The following is a 27,500-nucleotide window of genomic DNA, read 5'->3' as shown; positions in this document are numbered from 1 at the left end:
AGCCCACATCCTCATTGTCCTTCTTCCCCTTCAACGCCTCGTACAAAGGATGCATGAGGTGGGCAGCGTGTGGTATGAACCGATTATAAAAGTTCACCATGCCCAGGTACTCCTGCAAAGGCTTGACTGTGAGGGGGCGGGGGAAAACAGCAATGGCCTCCACCTTGGTGGGCAACGGCACAGCCCCCTGGGGGGAAACGTGGTGGCCGAGGAAGTCTATAGCCAGCAGGCCGAAGTGGCATTTAGCCGGATTCACGATTAGCCCGTGCTCGTTGAGTCGCTCAAAAAGCTGCCGGAGATGTGCCTGGTGCTGGTGTGCCGACCCGCTAGCCACCAGGATGTCATCCAAATATGTGAATAGAAATGACATGCCCCGCAGCACAGAGTCCATCAGCCGCTGGAATGTCTGCGCTGCCCCTTTAAGGCCGAATGGCATCCGTAAAAATTCAAACAGCCCAAACGGAGTGATGACAGCAGTCTTAGGCACGTCCACCGGATGGACCGGCACCTGGTGGTAGCCACGCACCAAATCCACCTTAGAAAAAATGGTGGCCCCCGCCAGGTGGGCAGAGAAATCCTGTATGTGTGGGACTGGGTAACGGTCATGTGTGGTAATGTTATTCAAGCGGCGGAAATCACCACACGGCCGCCAATTCCCATCTGCCTTGGGGACCATGTGCAGAGGAGAGGCCCATGGGCTGTTAGATCGGCGCACAATCCCGAGCCGCTCCATTGTAGAGAACTCCTCCTTGGCTATTGCCAACTTGGCAGCATCAAGACGGCGCGCTCGTGCAAAAACGGGTGGCCCAACCGTGGGGATGTAATGCTCCACACCATGCTTAGCGACGGCAGCCGAGAAGGTGGGCACCGTCAGGGCAGGGAACTCAGCGAGGAGGCGCTGGTACACGTCCCCCGTGGCGAGCAAGTTGGCCAGGGCAAGCGGCCCTGGCCCCCCCAGTGTGCATGGATAGGTGGCAAAGGAAACAGCGTCAATCAGCCGACAGTTGGAAATGTCCACCAATAGCCTGTGAGCACACAAAAAATCAGCACCCAGTATAGGCACTGACACAGAGGCAATGACAAAGTCCCAGCAAAACTTACGTCCATGAAAACACACCGTTACATCCCTAGTGCAAAACGTGCGAATAGGAGTGCCGTTAGCAGCGTCGAGCGGCGGCCCCTGTCCGTCCCCCAACGCGTCCGCTGATGATGCAGGCAGGATACTCAGCTGGGCGCCAGAATCCACAAGCAGGCGCCTACCCGACAACGTGTCCTCAATGAACAACAGCTTGTTGTTGCTGGCGCCAGCGCTCAAAGCTGTTAATGAGCGCTGGCTCGTGCGTTTCCCTGCTCCACCCAAGAGCATGGCTGAATGCACCGCTTCGCCTTGTTGCCAAAACGGCGATGATAATAACACAGTTCGCTACTATTACCATCCCTCCGACGTTCAGGCTGAGGCACCGCCGCCGCCACGTATTGTCGTGAGTCGCGGGACGCCAGTAGTACTCGGTCCGCCTCTTCTGCTAACGCGCGATAATCCTTGGTGCGCACCAGTGGAGAGGTGGCCAAAGCCGTGCGCACTGGAGTGGGTAGCTGCCGCAGGAAAAGTTGGATGAACAGGAATGTAGTGTCACCTGTACCGATCAGTGCCAGCATATTCTCCATCAGTTCCGTGGGTTTACTGTCTCCTAATCCATTCAGAGACAGTAGGCGCTCTGCGCGCTCCTCGTCGGATAGCTGGAACAACTGCAAGAGTTTATCTTTGATAGCCGCGTATTTGCCGGCCGCTGGAGGGTCCCTCAGAAATCCCATCATTCGGCGGGTGGTGGTGGAATCCAAAGCCGCGACGACATGATAATATTTCGTCTCATCTACCGTGATCCCTCTGAGGTGAAACTGTGCCTCGATATGCTGGAACCACGGGCCTGGATCGTGCTGCCAAAACTCTGGCAGTTTAACTGTCGCCGCATACACAGCGGGAGCCGGCGCAACAGCATCCATATTAATTAAATTACAAACGTCAAGGTCACCACTGTGGAAGTTGAGGAATGAGACGAGCAGACGGAGAATGTGAGTCTCTGAACTTTACTTCCAACAAACAACAAACATACACAGGTACATCACTTCCCTATATCACTTCCTACATCCTCCCATTACCACCCAGTGCAATGGTGCTCAATCTGAGGTGAGGTCCCCATTCAGTGTCCACCACAGTATAAGTTTTTTCAAAAAAAGTGTACACTATTTGTTAAAATGTCGTTTTTGGGCACGCCCACAGCTGTAGTTGTATGATAAAGGGGGAGGGGTTAGGGGAGGGGCTGATATTGTGGCGTCACTATATTGCTGTTTATTTCATTGGCCCGTTTGACTGTCAAGGGTTCAGCCTCCAGGAAGAAACCCTAAATACAAAGTTAATACACCATTGCACATAAAAACGACTCCGGGGTGTCTAATGAAGTACTGTCACCTCATAGACGCATGACAAACTGGAAAAATACAAAAATTGGGGCACTCCATCTTTAAAACAATTAATTAATTAATTAATCAATCAATTAAAATATGTTGTATTATTGAAACGCTGCGGGTGTTATACAGGGTTAACGTGCTGCCGATGGAGTGGTGAAACACGGAGGTTTGATAATGAATGCATGAGTTTAACGTGCTGCCGATGGAGTGGTGAAACACGGAGGTTTGATAATGAATGAATGTGTTTAACGTGCTGCCGATGGAGTGGTGAAACATGGAGGTTTGCTAATGAGCAGAGCGCTCCATCGCCACCACGCTAGACTGTGTTCATCCATTCTGTTCCATCTCACTAGACATTCATTACACATCAAATGATCCCGGACCCTTGCCAGCACCTGCAGAGAGACATGGAAAGTCCTCCACTTATAGCATTTTGTTAACTGGTGGTATTTAACAAAGTATAGGCTATACATTTACTCTTAGTGCTGTACTTAAGTACATATTTTAGTATCTGTACTCTACTTGAGTATTTCCATTTTCCAATACTTTTACTTCTACAGTACTCCACTACATCTTGAATCCAAATATTGTGCTTTTGCTGCACTGCATTACTTTGAAGACTTTAGTTACTAGTTGCTTTGTAGATCTAGATTATCACTACAAAACATACATTAACCACATCAGCTCTTTTTACACATCAGCCAATTGAAAATGAGCTTGTAGATCTGCTATTTAAAAATAAAAAATATATACATTTGAAAACTTGAACTGGGACTTTCTTTACAATTGCAAGTACATTTTGATGCCAATACTCGAATTCCAGACATTTACTGAATGTAAACGCCAGCATCACTATTCTGGGGGGAACATGCGAGCTTGTATAGATCGGCTATTTTTGGTGACGATATTTCAATATATTAACCCATTTTGGACTGAGGCCGATTCTAAAAACGCTTTTAAATCCTGACCTAAGTTTTCAGAAAAACTTCAAATATTTATATATGGCAGCGTCAAGATGTTTACATTTTTGAATACTGTACATATACTGTACAGAACCCCAAGTGGGGTTCCCGCCCAGAATGGCTTAACCCATTTTGGGGCGGGAACCCATTTTGGTGTCAGCATCATGTCGTGCTTTAGCTATTGAAAAATAGCAGATCTACAAGCTCATATCGCGCCACCGAGTGGCGCGATACGAGCTTGTAGGTCTGCTATTTTTTTTAAATCAAAGACACTTTTAGAATCTGATCTCAGGTCAGAATGGGTTAATAATGAAACTGTCGGGATGTAATAGACATTTTTAGAATCTGATCTCAGGTCAGAATGGGTTAATGGAAAACATCGGTCCAAGTGCATGTAGCCAACCCGGGTCCAGTATTAACCCATTTTGGGGCGGGAACCCATTTTGGTGTTAGCATCATGTTGTGCTTTAGCTATTGAAAAATAGCAGATCTACAAGCTCATAGCGCGCCACCGAGTGGCGCGATACGAGCTTGTAGGTCTGCTATTTTTGAAAAATCTAAGAGCGACTGACATAGAAGACATTTTTTAGAATCTGATCTCAGGTCAGAATGGGTTAAGTCTAGAGGGTTAGGCATTTGGCCCGATTAACCAACCACCTAAAGCTGCATTGTGTGTAACCGTTCCTCTTCTACCCCGTATTTGAACCCGGTTTCCTGCACAAGTCCTGACATTTTAGGAAGCTTAAAGACCAAGTGTGCTGATTCTGGATCAGTTGAAGGGGGCTCTGCATGGAGAGCATCCGAGCAGACCAAAGTCTGGAGATGACTGAGGCTTGAATAAGGAGCTATATAGGAACTATAGCTAATCCCAGTGTAATCATCTCTATACAGGATTAACCCATTTTGGGGACGGGAACCCCTTTTGGCGTTAGCATTATGTTACGCGTTATAGCTATTGAAAAATAGCAGATCTACAAGCAGATCTGGCGCGCTATGAGCTTGTAGATCTGCTATTTTTTTTTAGCTTTTTTAGTTTGTAGGTCTGCTATTTTTGAAAAATCGAAGAATGACTGACATAGAAACATAGCTTTTTCAGAAAACTGATCTCAGGTCAGAATGGGTTATGGGATGTTCTATAATGACTAACCTTTTCTTATCACTGGGACTCGTCAGTCAGTCAGTCAGTCAGTCAGTCAGTCAGTCAGTCAGTCAGTCAGTCAGTCAGCCAGCCAGCCAGCCAGCCAGCCAGCCAGCCAGCCAGTCAGTCAGTCAGTCAGTCAGTCAGTCAGTCAGTCAGTCAGTCAGCCTGTTGCAATCCAGCCAAAAAGAGAACGTAGGAAAAGAATATAGAAGGAAGGCGAGAATACAATACTAGAGTGCACACAAGAGAAAATAAGAGATGAGAGGAGAAAGAAACAGGAGAGAAAACGGGAGAGGAGAGAAAGGAGAAAGGAGGAAGCGAAAAATGAGGAGAGGAGAGTGGTGCGCGTTGTCATGGGAACAGACATAGAAAGGCTTGTGTTTAGTGAAGAGACTTGAGACGAAATGACAGCATGTGAAGCAATACAATGTCGGAGACACAGCAGCATCGCTAAGTGCTAATGCATTCTGCTTGTTATTCAATGTTATTCAATCAAGTATAGCAACAATACTATCACTAGGCTATAGCAGCGGTTCTGATAGAATGCACCGCCTCGTGTTGTGTTTGCACAAAACAATACAGGCAAAACAAAATACAAAAGAGAGAAAAATAAATGATGAATAAATAATGTGGAAAAGGTGAACATTTGTTCCTGTTTCCCCCCCCCCAACTTCATCAGTGGAATCCCTCCTGCCTCTTTTTCTAATGAATTCAGTTTCTTTTGCTTTATAAGATAAACAGTATTTTCAGTAATGTGGATGAAAAAAAGAAGGGAAAATACATTATTTATTGACATGTCTGTCTGTCTGTCTGTCTGTCTGTCTGTCTGTCTGTCTGTCTGTCTGTCTGTCTGTCTGTCTGTCTGTCTGTCTGTCTGTCTGTCTGTCTGTCTGTCTGTCTGTCTGTCTGTCTGTCTGTCTGTCTGTCTGTCTGTCCGTCCGTCCGTCCCATGTGTACCAGCCTATCCCCACCAGTCCAACCAGTATGTCCCCGACCCCCGTTGGGACGTTGGGGGGCAACCCCAGCATGCAGGACGTCTTCATTCTGTCCCCTGTCTCTGGACTGTATGGCACCAGGTCAGAAACACGCACGCACGGCACGCACGCACACACGCACGCACGCACGCACGCACGCACACACACACACACACACACACACACACACACACACACACACACACACACACACACACACACACACACTTCTATCTAGAAAAATAAGTGAAACCTTTTTTTGAAACAATTTGACAAAACACATCTGGTACGGTGCGGTCCCTGGCACAAAATATTTTCACATGCGGGGTCTGTGAACAAATGTACACAATATGAAAATGTTTCAGAAGCACATGGTTTGAACAACGTTAAAGAAAGCATAAAGACCAAATAAGAAAATATACACTTTAGAAACAAGCAACTTTACATAAAAAACAAGCCCAAAGTCACTTATAATAGGCAGACATGGCAAACCTGTTCCTCATCTTGTGTGTGTGTGTGTGTGTGTGTGTGTGTGTGTGTGTGTGTGTGTGTGTGTGTGTGTGTGTGTGTGTGTGTGTGTGTGTGTGTGTGTGTGTGTGTGTGTGTGTGTGTGTGTGTGTGTGTGTGTCTGTGTGTCCGTGTGTCAGGGATGAGCTGGGCCTGATGTCGTGTGACGAGATCAGCCGCTACACCGTGGGCTCCCAGTCTGGCTCTAAAGGCTCGGAGGCCATCAGCTACTACCTGGACCAGGACAGCGGCCAGTACTTCTCCCTGCTGGAGGGAGAGGGCGGACCCCCGGGGCCCGACTACGACCGAGGGGGCCGCAACACGGGGGTCCGCAGGCGTGACAAGACCCCCACGCATGGTAAGAGAGAGAGAGAGAGAGAGAGAGAGAGAGAGAGAGAGAGAAAGAGAGAGAGAGAGTAAGGGGTCTGGTGGAGTCAGCCTCCACCAACACCACGCTCCACCCCTATTTCCTCCATCCTATAAACCCCGTCTGTTTTCAGAGCTCTTGTTATGTGTTTGTGTTGTCCTGTCATGCGCTATACACCGTGGCTCTGCTTGCTCGTGTCTGCTTGCTCGTGTGTGTGTGTGTGCGTGTGTGTGTGTGTGCGTGTGTGTGCGTGCGTGTGTGCGTGTGTGTGTGTGTGTGTGCGTATGTGTCTACTGTGACACCTCGCGTCGCACACACTGTCCTGAGCACACTGATCCACGTGACGCTGCAGGGTCCATCGATCCATTCAGGACCCAGATTGCCTCCAGTCCTCTACCCCCCCCCCCCCCCCCCACCCACCCACCCACCCACCCACCCAAACCTCCACCCAACTCTCCACCAAAACAAAAACGCTCCTGAAATTCCCTCCGAGATCCCCCTATACCCCAAACCCTCTTCCCTTATTATACCATCCCCCAAACTCCCTCCCTATATAAACCCCTCGCATAATGCCCTATATACCCAAACACTCTATCCAGACCCACTCTCAAGCCTGCAACCAAAACTTCACCCAAACACCCCCCACAGCCACCCCCACCTCTCCGCTCCCCACCTCTCTGTTCCAGCCCTCACCCACACGTTCTCCGTGCCACCAGTCTCCCACTCTCACTCCACCCCCCACCCCCCCACCCCCCCACCCAGCCCACTCTCTGACTGCTGATTGGTCGTTCCAGGTGACCTCAGACCTGTTTCCATGCCTCCGGAATATAATTGGATGGCCGAGGCCAAGGAACCTATCATGGGCAAGAGAGGGAGTCGAGGTATACACACACACCAGCACAGACACACACACACACACACACACACACACACACACACACACACACACACACACACACACACACACACACACACACACACACAGCACAGACACACACACACACACACACACACACACACACACACACACACACACACACACACACCAGTACAGACACACACACACACACACACACACACACACATGCATGTGCGCACACACATGTGCTCGCACTGCGCAGTGCGCACACAGGTCGTGCTTTGCTCGATGTTCAGCTCAAAACATCTCAGCTCATCATGGTGGTGTGGTTGTGAAACATGCGATACATAACTGCCACCAAAGGGCGCTGCAACCCTATAGGCCATGTTTGTAGTTTGTTTCCTCCAGTCAAAAACTACATATGGGTAGAAGCATGCAGGCAGGCTGACTTTATAGTGTACAGTAAGCAGTGAGTGTCTTAGAGTATTGATTATACTGTTGATTACTGCCAATGCTTGTACATTATAGCACTCCTACCTTCAATGTTGTGGCCTGCAGCTGCATTGCTGTGTTCACACTGGCAGATACAAAAGATACAAAGTTATGCAGAGTCTTTGTATAGTTTTATGAAGTTGAAACCAGCAGCTCAAGGTTTTTTGTAGCTATTGTAGCTTTTGTTGCAGCTACAACTGTCAGGTGTATATCTTTGTGTCGTCATGTCGCTGACTTCCATTCAAAAGAATGGTTGCCTGTATCTTTGTAGTATACTGTATACCATTAGTGTGTATTAGTACATGCTTCCATGCACGGGTCAGCCTGCCATGTCTTCACCCTTCTGTGGTTTTTAACCTGCACAGGACAACGAGCTACAAAAGGGGCCTAGGGTTCATTTAAGCAATATTACATGAGAGGGTGTGGTTTAACGTGATTATTGCCACGACAGTGATGGGGCAAGGAACGAGACGTCGTCGAAGAGAAGTAGAGTTCCGCAAGCATCACGGAAGTGGCAATAATCACGTTAAACCACACCCTCGAGTGTAATATTGCAATTATACAACAGTTACCCTTAAAACTAAGAAAATCGCTGGAAAAATATATTTTTGTACAAATGTCCCAAGAAACTAGCTAGCCTAGCCACCGAGTTTGCTAGCGCTCTGGGAAAACAGAGCAGCTGAATTCTTTGTTTTGATTGGGTGGTAAATGGTGGTCAGATTGCTTCCTCGAAGCGACCTGTTGTATAATCCCCTTTAAAGGACCATTCCTACTGATTAACTGCAAGTCATACACAGTATATGTATTGCATATTCTGCATTTTTGTACCTTCCAGGAAGTTTCCATTCATTTCAAGGCCAGTAAGATTATCAACTTAGAGAGAGCTGAAACTAGCTTGAGATGCTTTAGGACGGCCCAACGAATGTCACGTTTATTTGTTAATGTTATGTCATCGTTGTGTTTTTAATGCAGTTGAAAGCTCAGATTAAAAAATGATTGATGTCGTCTGAAAATCAGCCCCAAAAGACAAACCATATTAAAACCCTTGGACGGCCACCCCAATAGCAGCTTTTCAGTGCCTTCTGCCAGCTCTATTCATGATTTTAATGCCAATAGAAAAATCTGTGATATACACACTATATCTCATTTTCACGGGGCAAGCATATAGTATTAGACACCCAGTGCTGCTGATGGTGGCGGTAACTTCACCATTATGCACATTTTTACCGAATAGAGCGAATCTGGGGTCATCATTTCCGGTTAAACGGAACATCAACATCTGCTATCTTTCTGCACTGTGTCATCTGTCCCCGATGCGATCATAGCATCGGGGACAGTCAAATTAAGCTCTAATCAAGCCCCGAATGTTGCATTTTACGCAGCTATGCACATAAAGGCCGCGCACGCGAGGATTTTGGTCGGTTTTAGGTAGAGGACATCGGCTGTTAGCCAAACATGCTAAAAGTTGCTACATTATTTAAAACAAAGCCCCTGAGTATAGGGAATTAAACAATTACGTCAGTACCGTCAACGGGAGGTCTGGATTAATTAATTAACTACGTCAAAGTAGTGTAAGGGTTAAAGCAAAAACATTATTAGGAATTTGGTAGGTTCTTGCATTTAAAAGGCTACGAAAAAGTTTCAGGTCTCTTCAAGTTGGTTTCTAAATCAAACTTTCATTGAAACAAACTGAAGTTGGAAGGTAGTGAATGGAATGGAATGGAAGGTATATGGAATGGAATGGAAGGTAGTGAATGTAATGGAATGGAAGGTATATGTAATGGAATGGAAGGTATATGTAATGTAATGGAAGGTATATGTAATGGAATGGAAGGTAGTGAATGTAATGGAATGGAAGGTATATGTAATGGAATGGAAGGTAGTGAATGGAATGGAATGGAAGGTAGTGAATGTAATGGAATGGAAGGTATATGTAATGTAATGGAAGGTAGTGAATGTAATGGAATGGAAGGTATATGTAATGGAATGGAAGGTATATGTAATGTAATGGAAGGTATATGTAATGGAATGGAAGGTACTGTATATGTAATGGAATGGAAGGTAGTGAATGGAATGGAATGGAAGGTATATGTAATGGAATGGAAGGTAGTGAATGGAATGGAATGGAAGGTAGTGAATGTAATGGAAGGGAAGGTATATGTAATGGAATGGAAGGTAGTGAATGTAATGTAATGGAATGGTATATGTAATGGAATGGTAGGTAGTGAATGTAATGGAATGGAAGGTAGTGAATGTAATGGAATGGAAGGTATATGTAATGGAATGGAAGGTAGTGAATGTAATGGAATGGAAGGTAGTGAATGTAATGGAATGGAAGGTAGTGAATGGAATGGAATGGAAGGTAGTGAATGGAATGGAATGGAAGGTATATGCCATTTTAATCGATGGGCTTAAAACATGCCGAAAGTACTCCTATGTATATGGTCCTTTTAAAGTTTGTTGAGTGTCATCCGGTTTCCCTCAATCATGTATAGACACAGTTTGGATACCAAACTCAGTTAAAGGCAAACTAAAATAAAAAAGAAAACGTGAAAAAAAACGTGATGTAATTTTTTTTTTTTACATCAAACGTGCCGGTGCACGGCGGCGTTTAACCGAGCGTAACTGGGCGTATATGGACCGCACAGCGTCACTATTATCTGCTCTCATTATAGGTTCAAAATCGGCACAGATTTCCCCTTTCATACCGTTTTGAACTCTGGGTGGACTCATCTCTCCTGTCCTCCCACCCGTTGAACGTTCTGCAGCGAGACGGCCATCAGTATTCATCCGAGGATCCTCCACTCTCCACCAGAAAGTCTATGAATAACATTAAACACAATACTACCGTTGAGGGAGGGTGAGGGGCTCTGTAACTGTATCTCTCTCTCTCTCTCTCTCTCTCTCTCTCTGTTCCCTCGTTCACACCTTTCCTCTCTTTGCCTTTCCTCGCTCACACTTTCGCCCAATTCTCGCTTGTCTTTTCGCATTCAATGCGTCGCTGCCTGACGAGGTGAGAAGCCGCTACTATGAAGACCATTAATGAGCTTAATTAGCACACAGCTGACTGATGAGATGTATTAAGTCGGTGTGATAGCAGACTGGCGTGGGCGTGACAGCAGTGACAGTGGATCGGTCTCGGATAACGCAGAGCGTTTCAGGCCTTCTGCACCACGGTGTCACGCACGCTGTCACAGTATGGTTAGTGTACCGACTTAAAGGACAACTTTAGTTTTTTTCAACCAAGGTTCATCTTTTAGGTTGTTATTAGAGAATGTAAAAGATGAGTGTTAATTGTTTTTCATTTGCTGCTTTCGTTCGTTTTAGGGATTTTTACAGGGGGGCGGGGGCATTCGAACATGGGGCTAAATATGTATTTCTTTACAGAATTCGATAGCGATTTTTTTTTTTTTATTATTTACTATAGTCCTACTACACCCCAAGAAATTACATCTGGCCACAAAAGATCACAGGATCTACTGAATGTGAAGGAGGCCTACTGTGGGGGAAGCCACACTTTGTGTGGTTCAATATGTCAGTTTGACACATTCAGAAGATCCTGTGATCTTTTGTGGCCAGATGTAATTTCTTGGGGTCTAGTAGGTCTATAGTAAATAATACAAATTTAAATCGCTATAACATTTTGTAAAGAAATACATATTTAGCCCCATGTTCGAATGCCCCCGCCCCCCTGTCAAAAACAGCGAAAATCCCTAAAACAAAAGAAAGCAGCAAATGCAAAAATAAATACACTCTCTAATAACAACCTAAAACATGAACCTTGGTTGAAAAAAACTAAAGTTGTCCTTTAACCTTTCCAACCTGTAGTTTAGGGAGAACTTTTTCCGGTGCTTGCCTTGAACCTTAGCCATGGTTCACAACTTCACATGACGCTCGTCCTTCACGGGCGTCATGGCGGAAATTCCACCCTGTTTTGAGCGCCTTGCTACATTTACAAAGTTAACGTGTGCATAAATGTTCAGATTTAAAATATTAAGTGCTCACCCCCCGGGCCATGGATGTTAGAATTTTGCACAGGCCTGTATTAGCACCCGTGAATTCCGTTTTCTTCAAGAAAAAGCAGGCCATTTTCTCAAAACATTATGATGTATCAGAATGCAATGCACCTGATTGATTGATTGATTGAAATATGTATTAACAGTTTGCAGAATTACTGTACATTTCAAGCACAACTCAATACAAAGACTGTTAACTGTGAGTGGACAACCCAATAAAGCATTACACTTGTTTACAACAGGGTCCACCTTGTTTAATTCATCAAACCGACGTACCCCTTTCTCCCCCACTCGAAAATGGATCATCTGCAAGCTGCCCGTAGTCCCGTTTCAATGACTTTATTTCCCCCGAAACAGAAAAAATATATTCCACATGCCCGTTTGCCACATTTCTGGCAGCTGGATAGCGTCTTGTTTCCACATCTGTCAAGCTGACACTGCCTTCTCTCGATGTAATTAAAGGTATATTCAGTGATTTCACTTAATTCAAATATCACTTATTTTTTTGTTTTGTTGTGATAATCCTCCCTACTATAGAGTGTGCTGGCCATGTAAGGAGTTCCTCCCTGTCCCCAGTTAACCCCTGGGGGTCAAAAAACCTTAGGTTTCGTTTTTTTCAAAAACGAAACCTAAGGTTTTTTGAGTGAAATCACTGAATATACCTTTAATATATATTTGATTGATTGTGCCAAAGAATCGCATCGGGTCAAACCGACCATGCAAACGAAAAGGTTTGCATGTTGTTTTCGATTGGTCCTATAGAATGTCTTTGTCCTCAGGTTTCACGCTCTGATCACCGCCCATTAGCGTGCTTGTGTGTGTTTGTAAACACAGAATTATTCTACATGGCTATAGTATGGAGGAGCATTTGGGTTATACTTTACAGAAAATAAACAAAACCACGTAGCTACTCGCTCAAATACGCTTCCCAGCCTGGAGAATAGACTTTCACCAACACACAACAGGCTAGAAGCTAGCTAGCCTAGTAAGCTAGCTGTCTGTGTGTTGTGTGTTCTTTTTTCCCCTCCACCCCTCTTTAATATCATAACTCGCTCATTTTTTGCTCATTTAAAAAAATTCAAAATACCATGTAAACTACGAAATTCGGGCTTTCATTTGGTAGCCTATATAGATCGGTTGTGTAGGCCCTCTCTACGAAACGGTATCAAGTGAAAAGGAAATGTCGGGAAATCGGTTTATAGTGTAAAAGATTGGATATACGTCGTTCAAATACGGCCGTTAAGACTGTTAATTCAACATCCGATCCGAGGATACGGATTGTGTATGTATTGTGTATGGAAATCAGCGCATACAGTGGGTGGGCTTTAGACCGGATGTAAGCCTTGCACACTAAATAGAAACCAGGCATGTCACATTCTAACTTCATTTCAGTTTACCAAACTATAATTATAGTGACGGTGTGAGCGCACGTTATTGTATAACAGCCAGAACCAGGCACATTGCTCAGAGTCAGACGAAATACGACATTAGAGTTATACAGTATATTGTCATTTTTATATAGAGGGGGAAACATTATAGGCTACGCGTGTGTTATCGAACACAATGCACAATGTACTGTAGGATGTAGCATTTATTCATATTATAGCCTACACAAGTACTTTAATTGAAAACAGCCTTTGACTAAGAAAGGAAAGAGGTCGCAATATATTGTTTCCGTTTCGGGAGAAATAAAGTCATTGCATGACAGCGCCAGCTGGCAGATGAGCCATTTTCAGGGGGCCACCATGATCAAGTAGCGCTCTTTAGACGAGTGGGGGAGAAAGGGGGACGTTGGTCGATTTGGCCGAAATAGCCAGACTGAGTAGGAGTGAATTTTTTTCAGACATGCTAGTGTTAACAGTTTGCAGAATTACAGTACATTTCAAGTACAACTCAATACAAAAACTGTGAGTGGACGACACCATAACGCATTGCACTTGTTTACAATATGGCCCACCATTTTCAATTCATCAGAAACATTTAGCGACGTACGAATATACACAACTATATAGTCAAAAGGAAATCATCATAGGAGGTAAAAAGGGAAAAGAAACATCTCCAGTGAGGGGGAACAGGGGTGGGTGGGGGATTCAAATTTTACGGTGGCCAGTTTCGAATTGCAGCCGTCCGTAGGTGCCCTTTGAGAGCAGTTTTGAAGGAGGCAAGGGATGCGGAGTGCACGGGTGTTAATCCGTGCCCATGGGTCAGCACTTTAAATTTGAAATCTAAACGTTTTTGTGCATGTGACCTTAACTTTGAAAATGTAGCAAGGCGCTGAAAACAGGGTGATGTCGCGTCATGATGACTATCATGATTATGACAGTCATGTTTCAGGGCCAAAATGAACCCTATAATTTTGTTCGTGTGGACATAAAGCCCAAAGTCAACCCAATGCAACCCCTTGAGTTGCATTGCTGTAGTTGACCTTAAAACGGTTTTGTTGCAAGGAGTTGCAACTGGTGTGGCTTAAAGGTGTATCCCCATCGCAAGATAGATCCTCATTTATCTTTTATAGTTGCTTGAATTGCTTCACCTTAGGTCACGGCTGGTTAGCGTTGGTAAACGTGAGGCGAATGTCGCCTCACTTGGGATTTTCCAAAGAAGATCCCGAGGCAGTGCTTTGATCTCGTCACCCCTTTTGCCTCCTTCGAGCCACTCCTTCAATGCAACATTGCGCCAAGTCACATCTTTGCATTGACTTTCTATGTAATCACGCCGCTCAAACAATTATTTTACCTTGCGGTATAGGAACGCAGCTTAAGAGCTTGACCAGAAAACCACTTCCAGCCATATCATATTGATGTGATTTTTATTTTATTTTACATAAGCCGGTGGGGATTTTCCATCACACGTTATTGACCCACATTCCACAGAGCACTTTAGGAAGTGTTACGTTCAATAGGACAGTGAACAGTGGAGTCAGAGGGGATGACATGCAGCAAAAAGGGCCTCGGGTCAAATTTGAACTGCAGGAAGAACTGTAGCCTTATTTATGTGATGTATGCTCTCATTCTGTGAACCATAAAGTTCTCCCTTAAGCGTTTGTGTTTTCGTATTGTTTTGTCATTTGTTAGCTGTCCCCAAAGTTTCCCCTTAAGCCTTTGTGTCTTCCTATTCTTGGTCCTTTGTTTATGACTCACTGTTGTTCTCTTGTCCATAGTTTCTCTCCCTCTCCTTCAGGGTTAATGACTCACCTCCGTGGTTCCTCTCTCTCCGTCAGAGCACTCATCTCCTTCGTCACGCAGAATATGACCCTATTCTAACCACTCCCCCCCCTCTCTCTCTCTCTTAATCTCTCTATCTCTCTGCACCTCTTTCTTCATCTCTCTTCTCTTCCTCCTGTTCTCTCTCTCTCTCTCCCTCTCTCTCTCTCTCTCTCTCTCTCTCTCTCTCTCTCTCTCTCTCTCTGTGTCCTAACAGACTCAGACAACTCCCTGCTGCGTTACCTTAGCGATGATAAGATCCTGGTGATCGAGGAGGAGCCTGAGGGGCTGGGCAGGGAGAGCCGCAGAGACTCCACGCGACGCTCCCGACGCAAGAGTCGCAATCCCAGCAGTCCCAGCTTTCCCATCAGCCCCTCCATGCTGTCCTCCACCCTGCGCTTGGACCAGCCAGTCGACGCCATGCAAGTATGTGCGGACCACCATCCTGCCCATGACCCACCTTTTGCGCAACGTAATTTGATAGCATAGGTTGGCTCAGGGTAGAAGACAAAGTCAAGCAATTGAAAATGGGACTGACATTAAGAATTGTAAATGCTGCTCTGCCTTCCATGCCCTCAGTGCCTATCTACTTGACTGATTACCTCAAAAAGGTGAGCAACTCCCACAGCCACAACACTAGAGGGAGCATTGTTTTGTGATTTCCATAGAAAAAGGCAAGAGAAGGTTGGGGGAGCAAGAGGGAATAGCGAAAACAAATTATCTACATATTTACACATACCTGAGATAAGGATATAAAGGTGCGTGAGCATAACAGCTGTCTACATCTACAACTACAAATACATCTCTACTCCACTACATCTCAGTCCACTACATCTACATCTACATCTACATCTATACTCCACTACAACTACATCTACATCTACATCTACATCTACATCTACATCTACATCTACATCTACATCTACATCTACATCTACATCTACATCTACATCTACATCTACATCTACATCTCTACTCCACTACATCTACAACTACATCTCTACAGTCTACTCCACTACATCTCATCTTCATACAAACATAATTATAAGTTAAAGAAATAAAAAACAGGTGCGCTTCCTCTGGAAACTGCCCTTTGTTTAAGGCAGTGGGTGCTCAGCTTTGAAAATAACTTAACTCATAAACCAACTAAATGGAAAAAGCAGCACGCCAAAATAAAACAAGACTGGCTCAGATGCAATTTCTCATGTTTATTTGAGAACGCTGACGCGTTTCAGCAGTAGCCTTCTTCAGAGCAGACTAAAAAGTAATTATATAATGATATAATTATAGGTTATTCATACAAAATACTTACATTAATCAATTAAGCCCTATTTTATATTCGAAAATAGACAATGTGGAAGTGCAGAATTGGGGTGTGTGTGTGTGTGTGTGTGCGTGCGTGCGTGCGTGCGTGCGTGCGTGCGTGCGTGCGTGTGTGCGTGTGTGCGCGCGTGCGTGCGTGCGTGCGTGCGTGCGTGCACTTGTATAGCTATACTTGTGAGGGCCAAGTGTCCCCCCAAGTATAGTAGAATTTAGACATTGTAATTTGTGACCCATACATACTTACACTCAACTTATAACACTGTATAACCAGTAAGACGCCTGGGGGAGAGAAGTGACCTAAAGGGCCCAGGGCCCTAAAGTTAGAAATGTCTGCATCCCGGTTAAGTTCGCATCCACGCACCACGAGACATCTAACGAGACAGCCCAGCACTGGTTCGAGCTATCTCATATGGTCCTTGATGTCATGATGATGTCACAATGACCTGGGCACCTGGGGGCTTGCCTGGGGTGACCAGCGGGCTGATGTCACGATGACCTGGGGGCTTGCCTGGGGTGACCAGCGGGCTGATGTCACGATGACCTGGGGTGAGTGACGGGGATTTGAGTTAGGTGACATGACAGAGTGACGGGAATTGTCGTGAATGACGTGACAAAAACGCAAGGTTTCATAGTTATCAAAGTTATACACTTTATAATGACTTAACTGTATAATGGTGTATAAATGCATTGTAATCAGCTTATAACACTGAGTCTACATTTGTATACAGATTAGTGTGATTATAATTCACTATAAGTGATTATTGGGTAAAGTAAATTGAATTACATTTATGCAAGAACAACACAATAATTATGTTTGTGCCTACAGTACACCTTCAGGAACTGTAGAGAAGAATGAGATAATGTATGATGACGTATGATGATAAGAACGCCCCTCACTTCACACGGGTGTGATTTTTACATATAGACACTCATTATTTTTGTTCATGGCCTCTCTCGCACCTGTTTTCAGCCCTATAGTAAGACTACCATGCTGGCCTCTCTCGCACCTGTTTTCTAATAGTAAGACTACCATGCTGGCCTCTCTCGCACCTGTTTTCTAATAGTAAGACTACCATGCTGGCCTCTCTCGCACCTGTTTTCTAATAGTAAGACTTCCATGCTGGCCTCTCTCGCACCTGTTTTCTAATAGTAAGACTTCCATGCTGGCCTCTCTCGCACCTGTTTTCTAATAGTAAGACTTCCATGCTGGCCTCTCTCGCACCTGTTTTCAGCCCTATAGTAAGCCTTGAGTTAAGAGTCCAAACTTCCCTATACCGCCTATACATTATTATAGACATGGGAGGCGTGGCAGGTGTTACCATAATATTTTGTACTAGCCTATGGTACGCACAGAACTTTGGCAGAAGGACAATCATTGTCACTCAAAATCATGCAGGCACGCACGTGAGCACAGGCCCGTGCACATGCACGCACAGTCGCACACCCCCATAGAGGTTGTACATTTTTGTACGCCGAGTATAAACATCTCGCGACTCATCTTAGCGTCCTCATCACCTCAGACGTGGCTGAGACTAAATAGGAGTTTATTCGTGTTTGCTCACAGTAGGTACAGTATGACTCAGCATGTCCCAGACCAATTACAAGAGCCACTGACAGACTGTGCTCACACACACGCATGGCCGCACGCACGCACGCACGCACGCACGCACGCACGCATGCACGCACACACACATTAACCATGCAGGCTTACAGCTCTCTAAGCTCTCTGCGTGTCTCACACTTCACACTGACTGATGAAAGGTGTGAGTGTGTGTGTGTGTGTACTGTGTGCGCGTGTCGTGTGTGTCTGTGTCACAGTGGTGAGTCATATCTTTTGGTGTAACACATTACTGCGCTCCCTCTGTCGTAACAAGCTTACGCTTTACTTACACCTTAATGGCCCCCCTCTCCTCTGTCTTACAGAGAGGTGCAGACACACTGCGTGCAGATACAACAGACAGGTGAGTGCATGTTATATATGTATGTGTTTATATGCTAATAATATATGTAAAAGAGGATAAAAGCTCTTTTTTTTCTTTTTATCCCTGAGCAGAAATTATGTCATTTCAGCAGCCAAAAGAAAGTACATTCAGCACTATTTCAAATTTCTTTAATTTCATTTAATCGAGTAATTAAAAAATAGTATTTTTCTTTTGTGCTTTTACTCACATTAGTGTTAGACAGCCTACATACGGATCCGACGTATTACTCCTTTTTCTGCTCAAAATAAGCCAAAATATCCAGTGTTTGGAAGGTTATTATTCCTTCTTACATCCGCGGACGAAAACATCTCATCGCCGCAGCCTGAGAGTGAAGCCACACTATAGTGTGCTGGGGGGGGGGGGGGGGGGGGGGGCTACACTTCCTGGTTGCCCTCAAGGAAGTTTAGAGAAGGAGGTGTCATGGTCACGTGACTGGGCTGCGCCATGACACTTTCATGGGAGCCAACTCTCGCACCGGAAGTTACATGAATACAAAGCAGTGAATGGAGGAAGCTGGACCAGCACATAGCAAACATTTCTTATGAACCATTGAGACCTGTGTCATATAATCGGTTCAGGCATATAAAAGAAGACATATCACAGTTTGTTTTCTAATCACTTGCTTTTCGATGTGCACAGAATGCACAGTACATCATTTTATTTGATGATTTAAACAGCAGCAGGTATCGTTTCTGTTCCGGGGGTATCGCGAGATTTGGCTGTCAGACAGGAAACGGTGGACATAGTCTCGCGATACTTGGCACGTTCAGAAACTTACTTTTTGCCTATACCTCATATAAAATTACACAGTGTACACATCGAAAAGCAACACAGCAGACAGTAATGTTCTTTGCCAGAAGCGATTACTTTACAGGAGACTTGACTTCTCAGTCATTCAGAAATAGTGTTCATGAGCTGGTCACAGAGCTCATTCTGCCGAACTTCCGGGTGCAGTTTCCTTCCTTCCTTCCTCACTGTGGTATTTCACGCATTCGAAGCATTCATTAAGGTTGAATGGTTGAATCTGTGCGAGTCGAAGCCGTCAACCATGCTGAAAACTAAATTGAGTCGCGCAAATGTGTGTATTCATTTCATTTAGAGTAGCAAAATAGTTTCTACGCATTCGCTTTCCCGTACTAATTAAGTTCTCCCCACACATTTCCCCACACATTTCAAAGTCATTATTTTTTTATTTTTTTTAACCTACAAGCTCGTAGCGCGCCACTCCTCGGTGGCGTGGGGCTGACCACTGACCAGACAGAGGATGTATATAGACTCATTGATAATGATACTGATGAGAACCTGGGATTTATTTCACACATTACTTTATATGTGTTTTCTGTTCCTGTGAATGTGTTCATTGACAGAAGGACAGCAAGTCACGACGGCTTAGGCAACAAAAGAAAAGACAAAATGTGTTCAACGAGATTCTCCCTGCATAATTTCGATGTCTGTTTCTCCTCCTCGCTGCTGCCTTCCTCATTACTATACCTTCCCTTAATTATGAGGCGAGAGGCCTTCATTGTGGCCCTGTAGCAGATCTACAACCTCACGACAACACATTGCAATGAGCTTGTAGATCTGCTATTTTCCACAATAGCCAAAAATACAAAATAGGGCTTAAAACCCATTCAGGACGGGAATCCCTTTTGGTGTTTTAAGCATTATGTTATGTTATACTTTAGCTATTGGAAAATAGGAGATCTACAAGCTCGTAGCGTGGCAGTGAGCGGCCGCGCTACGAGCTAGTAGATCTGCTATTTTTGAAAAATCCTGAAGATGTGCCGCAAATCTTCGAATATATATTCTTTCAGAGTGAACGTTTTTAACTCAAATCTTTCCTTCGGTCCGCGGCCAAATACAGATAATTCTGGGGGTCCTTGCCATGAAAAAGGTTGAGAACCACTGACAAATTTTGGTTTTTCAGAAAGCTTTTAGGATTTAGAAGGCTTTTTTTTTTGTATCGACCTCTAGTTGTTCTGTAAAGCACCGAATCAATCAATGCTGAGCATTAAGCGTGCTCCAACCCGGTCTCACCCAAGGACGGAAATAACACAGGTTGGCAATTTCAAATATACACTATACTAGAAACCCCCAAAATCCGTACAGATTACACTGAAATCCTCCCCATAGACTGCGACGGAGATGCACACACGCTGCAGAAATAAATAGCTTTTGTTTGAAAGCGCCAATGTGGAAATCACAATAAAGGTCCCATTCCAAATACCTGTTGCTGAGACGTCAGAACTTTATCGTTTTTGTCACCAACCTCCTCCCGACAATCATCATGACATATAGGCTACCGATACTGTAAACAGTGGAGCAATTCAGGGTTAACCCATTCTGACCTGAGATCAGATTCATACGAGGTTTCCACTGGACACACGCTGGTCTGACGAACCCATTCTGACCTGAGATCAGATTCTAAAAATGTCAGTCGTTCTTCGATTTTTTTCAAAAATAGCAGACCTACAAGCTCGTATCGCGCCACTCGGTGGCGCGATATGAGCTTGTAGATCTGCTATTTTTCAATAGCTAAAGCACGACATGATACCAACACCAAAATGGGTGCCCGGTCAGAATGGGTTAACTCATTTTGGGCAGGAAGCCCTTTTGGTGTTAGCATTATGTTACGCTTTAGCTATTGAAAAAATTTTCAATAGCCAAAATACAAAATAGGGCTTAAAACCCATTCAGGACGGGAACCCCTTTTGGTGTTTTAAGCATTATGTTATACTTTAGCTATTGGAAAATAGGAGATCTTGTAGGTCTGCTAACGACTGACATGGAAACATAGCTTTTTCAGAAAACTGTCATAATGTAGAAGACATTTTTATAATCTGATCTCAGGTCAAAATGGGTTAAGAGTCTTGCTCAGGGACACACATCGACACATTGCTGGCCTGGCCTGGAATCGTATCGGGGACAACCAGAGGCTCCGCAGCTGAGTCTGTCCGCAACACCCATTACAACGTGTAGAGTTGCTCTTATTAGGAACTAAGGCAGTGGTTCCCAAAGTGGGATCCGGGGACCCCTAGGGGACCTTGAGAGAATTCCAGGGGGTCCATAGGTGGCGGGTGCGTTTTACCTTTGGGTAGGCTATAGAATTGCGTTGGGGGCGCGAGGCCGCCGCCGCGGATTTATTTATTTCCCAGATGGTCTAAAAATGAGTTATTTAGCATACTTTTACCAATGAATTAGCCTATACACAGACAACGACTTTTGGACGTCTTTTTCTCAAGTCTCGAGTCAGTCAGTGTAGATTACCCGGCGGTGTTGCTGCCCCTCCGGCTTATGGCCCTTCACAGACGGCACAGAGACAGCAGCCACTCCGCTGAACGTGTTAGTGCTGCTGCAGTGGTGTGAACTGTGAACCGTGCAGGCACTGGTGCTGCTGAGTTCTGACAGCCGACTCACAGCTTCTTCTTCTGAATTAGGCTACTTTATCTTTGCCTTGAAAAAGACATTTTGAGTTTTGCTGTTTCCCAAAACAAACCAGTGCGCGCTACTCTTTGCTACAAAGCGACTGGAAGGACGAGGTTTACAGACATACCAATAGTAGTCAATCATTCGGAGGAATGCGTTTCAGAAGTTGCGAGTGACGTCATGTTGTAGTTGTACCGGAGCTTTCCGACGAAAAGTTCGGTGGTCGGGAGAGTATGGACTGCCCTTAAGCCTTCCCTAGCCTTACGCACCCGCCGCCTATGAGGGGGTCCCCAGCTAAATGATAATTAGGAACCAAATGGACTCTTATGGCTTATGGGTCTGTAACTCAGTGTACACATGGAAACAAATGGACCCATTTGGTTAAATTAACTTTGATTTTACAATATAAATTGGGCGTCCCAGAGATAGAAATGCCATTTAAATGGGGGACCAGTATCCTTATTCAGGTCAAACTGGGGGGGTCCTTGAAATGTAAATGGTTGAGAATCACTGCTAGAGCCGTAAAAATGGCGCGCTACGAGCTTGTAGGTCTGCTATTTTTGAAAAATCGAAGAGCGACTGACATAGAAGAAATTTTTAGAATCTGATCTCAGGTCAGAATGGAAAACTGTCAGGATGTAGAAGACATTTTTAGAATCTGATCTCAGGTCAGAATGGGTTAAGGAACGAAGGAGCACCACCGGGAGTGCAGGCTGAAGGAGTTCTGAAGGTTGAATGCTTGATTCTGATTGGTCAATCGCTGAATCCAGCGGTGAGTTATGTGCTGATAATGACCGCTCCGCCATGTATAACAGACTTCAGGCCTAATCAAACCCTCTGAGCACCAGCTGCGCGGCTGCGCCCCGCTTGATTCACTGCCGTTTCCAACAGGACAGCCATGTAAACACACACACACACTAGTGACCCACAATGTCATTTACAGCTAAACGTTGCTCTCAAGAATGTTTTTGAAAACATTTGAGCGAGAAATAGACGAAGCAGGACCCCCGAAAAGGGATTCGATTTGATCAACTCACTTCTTTGTTTTCCGACAGTGCAGCTGCAGCCCTGCAGCAGGCCAGACGAAGCCAGCGCGAACTTATGGAATACTTTTTTTGTTGTGTTTTGGGTCAATGTATTAATGTATGTTAGGTATAGCCATGTAATAAGCGGGATAATATCTGGCTTGGTGGTCATTGTCGGGAGATAATTCACCTTCAGGGAGTTTCACCTGGTCGGTGAATTATCTCCCGACAATGACCACCTATAGCCAGATATTATCCCTTACATATTGGCATTGCTTATGTAGCTCAACCACACTCATCATATGTCCTCCAGTCCTCCTGTTATTTCTTCCATCCTGCCTAATACTAATACTGCAACGTTCATGTCCTTTATATAGCGTTGTTATCACTGCACTAATAGAGCGGTCCCTGTTTCTCTGTAGGTATTCTGGTTCGGGAAGTTCAGGAGCAGCCTCCATGAGGAAGGTAGGAGGACCACACAGAGATGTATAGGGTGTAACTCTTTGGGATGTCCACTTTGTCCACTCATGGCTATCCATGTCTATACTAGAAAAAGTGCCCTTCTGGGCACAGGTCTCCACCAGGATAGGAATGTAGGACATTGCAGCTTGCCTTCATCTGGTGGTTGCATAAAAGGGCAACAAAAGTAAATAATAGAAAATGTGTTTTACATATGTTGGCCTCCTGGTGGCGCTATAAAGAGCAGATGTGAAAAATTCCAGGCAAAGGTTTTTCCTTGGCCTCTAGGGAGTTGGCATACAAAGTTATCCACAGATCCGTGCAGTTAGAGGTAAAAACACTTTTCGGCCAGTTATAGCGCCACCTTGAGGCTGAGTTGAAATTGTTCATGTGGCATTTTGTCCTCGGCCTAGTGGGAATGTGGGTGCACAATTTCACGCGATGTGTTCATGATTTGCAGCATTTTGTTTGAAACTGAGCACTCCTGTGAACTTTGGAAGCCAATCTTAACCAATCAGGATGGAGTCTGAGAAATCTGAAAGAGCGGTTTCGTTGAATGGCTCTAGAGAGACTGTGTACCAATTTGCGTGATGTTTGGACAAAATCTGTAGGTGTACTGTGCAAAAACTGTTTTGCACAAAGCGGCCTCCTGGTGGCGCTATAACAGGCCGTTCTGGAAAGTTTGGGGCAGAGGTTCATCGTTGGCATCCAGGGAGATTGTGTGCAAAATTAGGCATCGACCGGGTTAACGGTGGCCGAGATTAGCTGCTCACGGACACACACACACACACACACACACACACACACACACGGACGGACGGACGGACACACACACGGACGGACGGACGGAGTGCAAAACATACTCTCCCCCCATGCCTTCGGCCTGGTGGAGACAAATATAGACAGGATAGCCATGAGTGGGAGGGGACACCATATTATGGTGTCCCCTCATAACTCATAGTGATATCTCTTCGGGTAAAATGTGTTTTCTTTATGTGTGAAGCACTGAGAAAACTTTTGCGCCTTTCTTTGTCCTTTTTTCCAAACTTTGAGCGGTGGGCTCAAAAACATGAGGGAAACTTTGACAGAAAAAGACTCGCTCACTGTATAGAAACTAGAAGTAACAACGCCTTAGACTGAGACTTAAGAAAATATTTTTTCCTTTATTTTATCATGCTCATAAAGTGCTCTGTGCTCAAAGTGCAATTAAAAAGCAAACGTTTCGGTCCTAAGACCTTCGTCAGTGCTATATCCTATAGTCAGTGCTATATCCTATAGCACTGACGAAGGTCTTAGAACCGAAAAGTTTCCCTTATTTATTTTCATGTGTACCATTAGTGCTGAACACATTATGCGTCTTGGACAATTTAATTGTTTATGTTCTTTTTGGCTGCATGACACCAAAATGTAAATTAGTTAGTAAAGTAACTTTTGCTCAAAGAAACCACAGACAGACAAGCTTTTTGGGTCCTTCATACTTTCATACCTACTTTCTTTCAGCGAGGCTTTGAAAACTTAAAAACCATCTCTAACATTTCATTCATAATGAAACACTATAGAAATAGTCAATCCGCATGATGCAACACGGTCACCAGTCAGGCCAATACAACTCCCTGCTGTAAGTAATCATAAGTGTGACAGGTGGCAGTAACACACTCGTGATTGGAAGTCTCCATGAAGGTGTGTGGGTGTCTCTTCTGAAGGCCAATGCCACATGGAGAAATGCATCAACACTGTCCAAAACATGTCTCGACACACGTCTCTGTCTTCTCTTCTCCTTTCAGTCTTTCCATTACACCTCCCTCAGAACGAAAACCAAAAAGAGAAGTAAAGGTAGAATTCTATTCTATTCTATTACGGTAGAATTCTATTCTATTCTATTGACAAAGCATTGGTGGTAAAAAAAAATGTATGCCGTCCTCTCCACTCCTCCCCTGCAGGTTCTCTGACCAGTGCGAGTCGTAGGAGGATCTCCTGCAAGGATCTGGGTCATGGAGACTGTGAGGGCTGGCTCTGGAAGAAAAAAGACGCTAAAGGATACTTCACACAGAAGTGGAGGAAGTACTGGTTCATCCTCAAAGAATCATGCCTCTACTGGTACACCAACCAGAATGTAAGGAGCTTATAAATACTACTGGTACACCAACCAGAATGTATAAGGAACTTATAAATACAACTGGTACACCAACCAGAATGTAAGGAGCTTATAAATACTACTGGTACACCAACCAGAATGTAAGGAGCTTATAAATACTATTGGTACACCAACCAGAATGTATATGGAACTTATAAATACTACTGGTACACCAGCCAGAATGTAAGGAGCTTATAAATACTATTGGTACACCAACCAGAATGTATATGGAACTTATAAATACAACTGGTACACCAACCAGAATGCAAGGAGCGTATAAATACTACTGGTACACCAGCCAGAATGTATAAGGAACTTATAAATACAACTGGTACACCAACCAGAATGTAAGGAGCTTATAAATACTACTGGTACACCAGCCAGAATGTATAAGGAACTTAAATACTACTGGTACACCAACCAGAATGTATAAGGAACTTATAAATACAACTGGTAACACCAACCAGAATGCAAGGAGCTTATAAATACTACTGGTACACCAGCCAGAACGTATAAGGAACTTAAATACTACTGGTACACCAACCAGAATGTATAAGGAACTTATAAATACAACTGGTACACCAGCCAGAATGTAAGGAACTTATAAATACAACTGGTACACCAACCAGAATGTATAAGGAACTTATAAATACTACTGGTACACCAACCAGAATGTAAGGAGCTTATAAATACTACTGGTACACCAGCCAGAATGTATAAGGAACTTATAAATACTACTGGTACACCAACCAGAATGCAAGGAGCTTATAAATACTACTGGTACACCAGCCAGAATGTATAAGGAACTTAAATACTACTGGTACACCAGCCAGAATGTATAAGGAACTTATAAATACAACTGGTACACCAGCCAGAATGTATAAGGAACTTAAATACTACTGGTACACCAGCCAGAATGTATAAGGAACTTATAAATAAAACTGGTACACCAGACAGAATGTATAAGGAACTTATAAATACAACTGGTACACCAGCCATTTTGGGCGGGAACCCCTTTTGGTGTTTCTAGCATTATGTTATAATTTAGCTTTTGGAAAATAGCAGATCTACAAGCTCATATAGGGGGGGGGGGGGGGGGGGGGCTGGAACAACATATTTTCAGATGGGGGTCGGGGCCAAATACGGATATTTTTTGGGATTCTTAACATGAAATATTGACCACTACTGATATAAAAACATGAGGTTTTTCAGGCCAAAATGGGTTAAATACTACTACTGACCAGAATGTAAGGAACTTATAAATACTAGAATGTAAGGAATCTAAACCCTCTATAGAAAGAGAATGTGACGTCATAAGATGGCGCCACCTGTCCATTGAACTCATTAATTATATACAAACAGAATGTGCCAAGTGGTGCGATACATGTCCACTTAAGCGTAAATCATGTAATCGCCGGTGTGAACACACGACGTGACGGTTAACGTCAAACGCCACTGAAGTGTGACCCGAGTGTGTTGGAATGTAAAGTTCACACCCATAATGCAACTGATGTGGACTGCCCCCTTCCCCCCCCCCCCACCCGAGAGACACGCACGCACGCACAAACGGCAAACACACACCTGTACTGATTATGTCAAGTCAACATATAAATATATATTTTTTATTATTATTTAATTCGAAATAATCTGGCGGTAATATGCATAGTAGAATAGGGCAGTCAGTGGCATCTATTGTGTGTGACTAGTCTTAACTCTGTCTGTCTGTCTGTCTGTCTGTCTGTCTGTCTGTCTGTCTGTCTGTCTGTCTGTCTGTCTGTCTGTCTGTCTGTCTGTCTGTCTGTCTGTCTGTCTGTCTGTCTGTAGGATGAGAAGGCTGAGGGCTTCATCAGTCTTCCAGAGTTCAGGATAGACAGAGCCATCGAGTGCAGGAGGAAATTGTGAGTGTCCCTGAACATGTCAATCAAATGTCTAATCAACAAATCACACACACACACACACGCACACACACACACACACACATAATGAGTCTCTGTCTTTCTGATTCATTGCAGTGCCTTCAAAGCCTGTCACCCCAAAATCAAGAGCTTTTTCTTTGCTACGGATTGTCTTGAGGAGATGAACCGGTGAGTGTGTGTGTGTGTGTGTGTGTGTGTGTGTGTGTGTGTGTGTGCGCGCGCGCGCGCGTCCGTGCGTGCGTGTGTGC

General features: G+C 44.5%; 1 protein-coding gene across 1 annotated transcript in view; it reads left to right on the top strand.

The window, feature by feature from the left end:
- The window catches only part of LOC310872983 (connector enhancer of kinase suppressor of ras 2), a gene marked incomplete at both ends in the record, with an annotated part of 134,900 nt that overhangs the window by 98,104 nt on the left and 9,296 nt on the right, over positions 1–27,500 (top strand). The window contains 10 exons of the mRNA XM_083785208.1: positions 5,530–5,645; positions 6,191–6,408; positions 7,212–7,298; positions 15,205–15,413; positions 18,234–18,271; positions 23,166–23,208; positions 24,987–25,035; positions 25,143–25,315; positions 27,161–27,234; positions 27,349–27,420. Coding sequence (XP_083641334.1) covers positions 5,530–5,645; positions 6,191–6,408; positions 7,212–7,298; positions 15,205–15,413; positions 18,234–18,271; positions 23,166–23,208; positions 24,987–25,035; positions 25,143–25,315; positions 27,161–27,234; positions 27,349–27,420 — 1,079 coding nt within the window. The remainder of the gene's footprint in view (positions 1–5,529; positions 5,646–6,190; positions 6,409–7,211; positions 7,299–15,204; positions 15,414–18,233; positions 18,272–23,165; positions 23,209–24,986; positions 25,036–25,142; positions 25,316–27,160; positions 27,235–27,348; positions 27,421–27,500) is intronic.

This window comes from Protomyctophum parallelum (genome assembly GCF_964188405.1).
Source record: "Protomyctophum parallelum genome assembly, chromosome: 16".
NCBI lineage: Eukaryota > Metazoa > Chordata > Actinopteri > Myctophiformes > Myctophidae > Protomyctophum > Protomyctophum parallelum.
Note: the sequence above shows the minus strand (reverse complement) of the source record. Positions and strands in the feature narration are given on the sequence as shown.